An 8,462-nucleotide genomic window follows, 5' to 3' on the forward strand; every position below is an offset into this window, starting at 1 on the left:
GCCTCTTTCTTTTCCGATGCCTTTATTATGTTTGCCTTTTTTCGTCTCCAGGAGAAACAGTATGCTCACTGGATGGCTGCGTGTCGCTTGGCCTCCAAAGGCAAGACCATGGCCGACAGCTCGTACAACCTGGAGGTCCAGAACATTCTGTCCTTCCTCAAGATGCAGCACATGAACCCTGACCCTCAGTTCATTGAACCAATCACCACTGACATCAACCCGGAGTGTCTGGTGTCGCCACGTTATCTTAAGAAGTACAAGAACAAGCAGGTAAGCCTTGTCATCTGTCTGTTCAACCTAACAAAATACAAGTAGCTATTGTGTCTGTTGTGTATTATACAGGGGGGGCGTGTTTCGTGTTGGAGTTACACGGAGAAGCATGTGATGCTTCTCAGACAGACACCTCCTGACATCAGAGTTGTCTTGCGCTGGAATGTAGGCTCTACACCCCCTTCTTTACTCTCCTCCAGTTCTTCACCCCAGCTCCCTCCAATCGAGGGAAAAGCAGGTCAACGAGCGTCCAAAAGGCTAAAAATGTTTGCTTCAAATCCACTTACGTCAAACTGTAACAACGTTTCTTCTCTGGTTCTCAGTCTGCTTGTAGACAAAAGGCTCGAAGGACAAAGACCTCAGTGATCCCTTATGGATGCGCACTTTATGCAGCAATGAAAACAGTATTAATGCACAGCAGTGTGGAAAGGACGGCAGTATGCCACAGGCGACCTTAATAACCAGGTGTAATATTTGATTGTTAACAATGAGCACATTTCCTTTGAAGCGTTAGGAAGATTCTACAGCATGCTTAGCAGATTTGCATGCAAACAAATAGGCTGCAGTGTCCACACTACAACAGCTGAGTACACAGCTGCCATGGCCATGTTAGTTGGGGATGGGTAATGTAGGCAGCTGCCCCCCCCCCCCCCCCCCCCCCCCCCCCCCCCCCCCCCAAAGCTTGCTTACTCAATCTGGATTTGTTTAAGTTGTTGTAGAAATGTGGAATGTTGCCAGAGGGCTGGAAGGATGTCAGGAAGCGGCTGGTACAGTAAGTGATGACTCAGAAATGGTCTGAACCACAGCCTGAAATATCATGGATGGCTAGAATGAGATGTGGAGACAGATGACAGATAAGAGGAGTAGGAATGGATTTGAAACCAGGAATGTTTGAGAAGGGATTCACCACAAAGTACCAAAGTAGATGTACAGTGATGGAGCGAGCATCAAGGCCTCAGAGTTGAACTCAACAAAAATCCACTCTCGTTCATCCTAGTTTACAGCATTCTTTAAGTTGTTACATAAAAATGAATTTGTATACCCGTGATGATGAGAAAAGGCGTTTTGATGCGTCAGTTCCACTACAGGAAAGACTTGATGCTCTTTGCAATTATGTGGAAGAAAAATGTGTATCGATGTTGGCAATCAGCCACGATGAGTTAGAAAACATCAGTCATCCTTGTTTATTAAATACTATTAGAACAGTAATTATTTAAATGACTTGCAAATTGGCCTCAGCATTAGTCTTTATGCAGCAGAAACTTGTCATGGTGGACCACTGTACAAGCAGAGGGCTGGAAGGATGTGCTTTACTACGGTCCTTCTGAACACACGCTGCACCTGAACGGTTTGATTGAAACGAGCTCTGGTGCGATTTCTCCGTTCGTCAAAGTCCACGTTGCTTCTTATGGTTCAGAATGGGCATCAGAGCCAGCGTTTCCTTTAAAGTTCAACTGTCCTAAAAGTCACAGTTGATCCTGAATGACAGAATAAAGAATGTAGTTGATATAGTTGCAGTTCTCGTTCTTTTAAGAAATGTAAGAAAATACCCTTCAAGCCCTTCTGCATGTGCAGCACATGATGTTTTCTGTACAGACATTCCCAAATCCAGGTCATGTAGTTAAATTGACACAATTTGTCTGGCCAATTTGTCTTCTCCCACAAGGGAGAATCTTTAGTCCACCTTTCCATTCACTTCTGCTGAACTGGCCTCATTCTGTATTTTGTGCTCTATTCAGCCACACCGTTCAATAACTCTTGGTTTCCTTTTCCTCATCAGTTTCAGGGAAAACGATACACGGGTTTCCTGGCTGTATTATGTATTGGGGAATCAGGCTAGCTGTAAGAAATGTTGGCTCCCGTGCGCTACATTAGGCTTTCAGAATCTGTGGGAGCTGCAGATGCAAAGTGTGAAGTGTTATTCTTCTTTTGTCCTGGTTAGGGTAACGAAGCCATCAGCCAAGAAACTGAACTTTCCAGGTTAGAGGCTAACGGGGAACATAAAGCTCAAATTGGAGCCATTTTTCTTCTTCTTCTTCGGATATATATTTTTGTACTGGGAGTATCAGTCCAGCAGGATATGCGTCTGTCTGTGGCGGTTTTTTGGACCAGCTTCCGACACATCAAACCCTTTCTCATCTATGTTTTGTGCAATAATGGTTTACTACATGTGTGTGTCGGTACCCGTGTAGTGGGCGTGGGGCATCAGGAAATGAGCCTTGCTTGGGAATGCTGCGTGGGAAAACTATCTGGGAAAAAAACGGTTAACTCTTTAGTCAGCTGCAACCCCTCCCCATCGCTCCTTAAACTGGACTTCCTGTTGCAAGATCTGACCGAGGAGACTTCCGTGCTAGAGCTTCAAGCGGATGCGTACACAGGATTTTTTTAGATTACATGGACTGCAGTAGTTTCTGGTCCTATTCATGCATTAATACAAAAAAAAAAAAAAATGCACTGGAAAACAACTCCTGTATCTTTGAGAAAGATCTCACTGCTTCCACTGCTGTTGGTACATGTCGCCCTCTTGTGGATGAACGAGCAATAACAGGCTTTGTGATTGTCCTTAACTCTCTGTGGAAGTCTTTAGAAAATAAATAGACCTGAGCGAGACCTGAAATATCCGGCCATGGTGCCTATTTCACTAATGCAGTGCTATACAACAGTTTTATTTATTTTTTCTTCCTCTTTTCTGTTAAAACATGCACATTCTCTGATTGCTGCTGGATTCTCCTGTTTGTGGCAGTATGCTGCATGATGCCTCATCTTTGCAGCCCTTCTTCCAACTATGCTCTTTTATTACAGCTGTGGCATCCTGCATAGTCATTTTTTTTAATTTATATTTAATTTTTTATCTGTCCTCCCTTGACAGTGATCTTAATTGCTTGTTCTCTTTCTCCAAACTGTCCTTTCTCTCTTCTCGTCCGCATCTCTGTCATACCTCTGTATCTTCCCCTCCCCTCCTCCCCTCTTCAGCCAGGCTATATCAGGGACTTGGTAAGTTATGTGTCCACTGGGCGTCTTCAAGTCTTAGATAAGTGCATGATTGTGTTAACGTTTTGTGTCGGGGTCGTCCCGCCTAACAATTAAGAATAACAAGTCATAATCGCTGTCTCGGTAGAGTAGAAAAACGCTTCTGTTTGTTGTTTGTCTTTAGCTGCAGCTTGTTACCGGGGCTGTAAAACTAGGGAGTAACTCATAGAAATACTGAGACAACATTATAGCGTCTGCATAATGCTTTAGTCTCGTTAACTCGCTTCGAAGTCTCTCAGGATTCAGATTAATGAGCGTTCAGACGTGTTTTTGAATTCTATTTTGCCACTTTGATAGAGACTGATTTCTATCCAAGTCTGTATGATATGTAAAGCATAGGCAACAGACTTCTGGAGGTAAGTGATCGGTCACAGCACTGTGAAAGTTTAAGGTATTTCATAGAGATTTTGTCAGCCAGCAGGAGAAAAACTGGATGAATTCAGAATTAGTTGAAAGCTTTAAGTCTATAATTTCTATAAAGGACAGAGAGGGAACACTGCTTCTTCTGGAAATTCTGTCCACTTTGCATCTTTGGGAATTACTTGAATGTATGCATGCACACTCACGTAGTTTGAAAGCTTTTCTGGCTCACTAACCTTAATCTCACCCCTGGAGGAGCTGGCGTTTTATATTTGTTTTGTTTTCTAGCTGCGTGAAATAGCGCTGTGAAGGTTCTCTTGTTATTTGTGGCTCCGTCGTTTCTGATGGCTTCACGGAGTCGGCCACTGCTTGTTTACACATTTGGGGTGTTGCGTGTGGATTTGGGTGTGGTGACGGGATGGGTTTGTTTACGGGCGTGTGGGTTATGACTTCAATGACCGGAGAATATTCAAAGGTCATGTGTGTGCTTGTGTATTTTCCAGATTTCAGCCCGGATTCTTGAAGCCCACCAGAATGTGGCCCAGATGAGTCTCATTGAGGCCAAGATGCGCTTCATCCAGGCATGGCAGTCCCTGCCTGAGTTTGGAATCACTCATTTCCTTGCAAAGTACGGTTTGCTAACTAAAAATCAGAACTAAATCAAATGTCGCTCCCACGCGACCTTAGTTGCGTGTCTTGACAGGTTTACACACTTTTATTTGATTTCACAGTAAAACTGTATCTCTTACTCTTGTGCAGGTTCCAGGGTGGAAAGAAGGAGGAGCTGATTGGAATCACCTACAATCGTTTGATCCGGATGGATGCCCACACAGGAGATGCTATCAAGACCTGGCGCTTCAGCAACATGAAGCAGTGGAATGTTAACTGGGAGATCAAAATGGTAAAGAACCCACAAGAAGTTCTAAATCAGCTTCATCTTATAATGAATAATGACTTTTTTTTTAATGTTTTATTTATTTGTTAACATCGTACGGTCAAACTGAGGGTTTCAAGGTGCCAAAAACCTTTAGCTGATTATTGGAGACCTCAGTTTGAGAGCTGTTTTTATATTAAAAGTCTTCAGGGAAATGCATAATGTCAGCGAACCAACTGCTGTGGTAGAGATCCTGTTGTCTGCGGTACATCGTCAGGATCGTGTACTTATTTTTAGTTTTCACCAAAGTGCGGCTGATGTGCTCTGTGTGCTCAGGTGACGGTGGAATTTGCAGACGAGCCGAGTCTGTCTTTCATCTGTGCCGAGGTGGACTGCAAGGTGGTCCACGAGTTCATCGGCGGTTACATCTTCCTGTCGACTCGCGCCAAGGACCAGAACGAGTCGCTAGATGAGGAAATGTTCTATAAGCTGACCAGCGGCTGGGTCTGAGCGGCCCCGGATCAGCAGGGGTCAGCGATTGTAGGTCAGGGGCCAGGAGGGGAGTGGCTCGGGTGGGAGGTGGAACTGAATGGTATTCGTTTATTTTATTCTGTTTCTCTGTCTTTTTAAGTGTTTGAAACTGTGCTGAAGAGTCCAAAACAGCACCATTATTGCCATGGCTGACACAGTTTTTATTGTTACTGTTTTTGGGGTCTTTGTTTTTTGCATTCATGCTGACAAGGTCATTTATCACTACACTAATCCTCTTGTGGACAGAGTCCACGTGAACTGGTGCGGTTAAGCAGAAGCCTTACACTACCCTGAACCACCACCTCTCTCCTCTCCTCCTGGAACGATGGCCACCAACTTACGTCCTCGACAACCCTTTAATCAAGCATCAGATTTAAACCCAAAGAGTCTTTTTTTTTTTTTTTTTTTTCTTTCTCTTTGCTCTTCTTCTTCTTCTTCTTCCCCACCATTTCTCTTTCACACCTGGACGAAAGGAGCTGGCATCAAACTGTCATTAAACAGTTGGGATGAAAGTGACACCGCTGCTGGCTGTTGCATCTGATTATTTATCGTAAAAGAGGGACTTCATCTGCATCAAAAGGGGATCCGTAACAGCTGTGGCCACTCATTGCAGCCCTACATGTCCATCCTGTCCTCTCTATTAATTGTTTAATCTCTTTGAAGTCACACGTAAGCACTTCTCAGTATGCAGTCCTGTTAATGAATAAGCTGTTGTGAAATTTCCGTTTGCCTCTGATGTGTGTCGTCTGTTCCACAACTGGCGTCCTCCCCGGCGAGTCTCCCCCTTTGAATATGTATCAGTTGACAGATTGTATTAGACTGCGGATGGCGAGCATGTCTGAGAACACCCTACGGTTCAACGCACTGGGATGAGCGCTCTGGGTGATGAGAGCCTCGTTTCCACGCTGATGTAAATGCTCTTTCGGTAAAAAAGTTTCATCTTTAAAAAGTCATTTGGTCTCCCTTAAAGACTAAAAACTTCCGTTTGGGGATGTACTAAAGTAGATTAAAAAACCGTCTCATTCCATTGGCAGGTGTTAATAAGCTTTTAAAAAGAATAAAATTAAAAAAAATAAAAAGTGTGATGCTAACTTTTAAGATGACACATCGATACATTTTTCTTTCAAACTGTAAGCAGCGAGTCTCTTTCATCTTATAACTGCTGGGCGCACAGTGATGTGCCAAAGAGCAGTATTAATTTGCCAGACCTGCCTGTTTTTTTGTTTTTTTTTTTGGCCCCAGTTTTAAGCAGCCACTCAACCGCATGCTCGACTATAGCGACCGGAGATTTGAAACCACAGATGTGTCATTTGCGAAGTCTTTTACACCAGAAGGGACGCTATCACAATCCCTTGTTAGCACCTCCTACACTAACGCAACTCTGTTTCTCACACCATATAGTATTATATCGTTGTTATGAATACACACCAGCAAAAGGTCACAGATTTAAAAAAACTAAATAAATAAAATGAATATGCAATTATTTTCTGTTTTTTTTTTTTTTTAATTGTTATTTTTTTATTTTATTTTTGGGGGCTCTGTCCTTAGTATGAAGGATATATAAATGAAGTATTACTTTTTTGTAACTAATGTAAAAACACAAACATTTTATAGAGTTGTACAGTTGTTTTCTGCTTTGGAGGGGATTTGGAGGTTTTTTCCTTTCAGGGAAAGGGGGTAAGCCATCTGTCAACATGTGTCGTCTTCAGAGTTGTGCCTGCGTATGTTGTAGTTTAACTGACTGGTTTTTTTGTTCGTTCAGATGAAGTTATATATGAATATGTATGAAGATGACACTAGTCTCAAACTCCAGGCTTGGTTAAGTTGTTTGTCGATATTTTCCCCCTCTAAATTATAGATTTATACACGGTTCAACCCTGTTATTCTTGCATTCGTGCGTAGTTTTGTTGAATTTTGTGCCGTCTCTTCTAATGCGCCACAGATTTTTTATCTAATTTTTTTTTTAAAAACTGACAGTGATTCCTCATCTGTGCTGCTGCTTTGTTTGGCGTAGCGCTTTTTAAAACGCTTCACTTAATTGCCTTCTTTTTTTTGTCACGAGTGAAGTACGCCATTTTTCTCATGAAATCACATGAAGGAAACCCTGGAGTTTGAGACAAATTAGTAAACAAATTTAACTGTTAAGATAAAGTCAAGCCCTTTTATCTATTTTTTTTCCTTCCGTCTCTGATGTTGTTTGCCTCCAGTGTCCGGAGCAGCGGTGCATGTCCTGCTGTTTTTCTGACTGTAAAAATGCATTTATTTTAAAAAAAATAATAAAGTAATTTTTATTTAAACTGATTGCAGTCCGACCCTGATTTGGAAAAAAAAATGTGTGTGTGTATATATATATATATATATGTGTGTGTGTATATTTATATATATGTATATGTATATGTATATATGTATATATATATATGTATATGTGTATATATATGTATATATAAAAATCAATAATTCAGTCAGGCATTGAAAGAAATAAGTGTTATTGTTATTCTGTGGCTGGAGTTATTATTGTGTAACTTTCTTTTACAGTGGAGCTGAGGAAGCCTCTGGCTGAGCACATTGGATCGTTTCAACACTGTTATATAGTGTATGTGCAGTACTGTCCATTATGTAAATCACCTTTTAGTTTTTTTTTTGTCCCCGGAACAGTTTGCCTTTATACAGCCCCACATCACCACACTCCCACCACCGTGCTTCACTGTGAGGACAAAGCATTCACTCAGGCAGTCCCGGACAGTTTGGTGCGAAAACTGCCAAATTTAGCTCCATCTCATCTGATTGAAGATGTGTGTTCCCTGTATTCATCAGGATTTATTTCTTTTAACAAAACTTAGTCTTGCAGATTGGAGCCTGAAACCAAAAAGTGTTTTTTTTTTTTTTTTCTTTCTTTCATGGACGCCATTCCCTGGGGGTGGAAGCGTACTCGTGCTTTCGAAACACTGAATTCCACTGATAACCTCTGTGGCATGTCAGGAACGCTTGCATATCTCATTTCAGGGTTAAACTGTAACGTGGTACTATCCATGGAGTCACTTCAGGAGGATGGCCAGTACTGCTCTAACTAGATGTTCAATTCTAAGCAGAAGTCTTAAGCCACCCCTCATTCCTTTAATTATTGCCAGGAAATCAGGAATAGACACACAAAAATACAGTAAATAAGGCAAAAACAGGAATTCTAAAAAAAACCCCATGATTGTCAGCCTGAATCCTCAGACACATTTTCTTGTACTTTCTTTTAGTTGTCTTCAGGAAATGTTCTGCAGTCTTCTTGAAGGACATTCCAAAGTTCTTCCTTGGATGTTGGCTGCCTTTTGTTCCGTTCTCTGAGATGCATTACATAACATGCTGAGAATAAAAAAAACATAATTTTTTTATACTTATCGGACTTTTT

The 8,462-nt window shown here is 41.8% G+C and overlaps 1 protein-coding gene across 4 annotated transcripts in view; it reads left to right on the forward strand.

The window, feature by feature from the left end:
• fermt2 (FERM domain containing kindlin 2) overlaps window positions 1-7,362 on the forward strand; it is a 34,922-nt gene extending 27,560 nt beyond the window's left edge. For 2 of the 4 annotated variants that reach the window (XM_072364893.1, XM_072364895.1), the window contains 5 exons: window positions 52-270; window positions 3,244-3,264; window positions 4,164-4,288; window positions 4,420-4,561; window positions 4,871-7,362. In XM_072364893.1, the coding sequence (XP_072220994.1) occupies window positions 52-270; window positions 3,244-3,264; window positions 4,164-4,288; window positions 4,420-4,561; window positions 4,871-5,044 (681 nt within the window). In that variant the 3' untranslated portion in view covers window positions 5,045-7,362. The remainder of the gene's footprint in view (window positions 1-51; window positions 271-3,243; window positions 3,265-4,163; window positions 4,289-4,419; window positions 4,562-4,870) is intronic. The other 2 variants (XM_072364894.1, XM_072364896.1) reach the window with 1 other exon arrangement.
• The last annotated feature ends 1,100 nt before the right edge of the window (window positions 7,363-8,462 follow it).

This window comes from Leuresthes tenuis, unplaced genomic scaffold (assembly GCF_036924035.1).
Source record: "Leuresthes tenuis unplaced genomic scaffold, fLeuTen1.0.hap1 SCAF_15, whole genome shotgun sequence".
In the NCBI taxonomy this organism is placed as follows: Eukaryota; Metazoa; Chordata; class Actinopteri; order Atheriniformes; family Atherinopsidae; genus Leuresthes; species Leuresthes tenuis.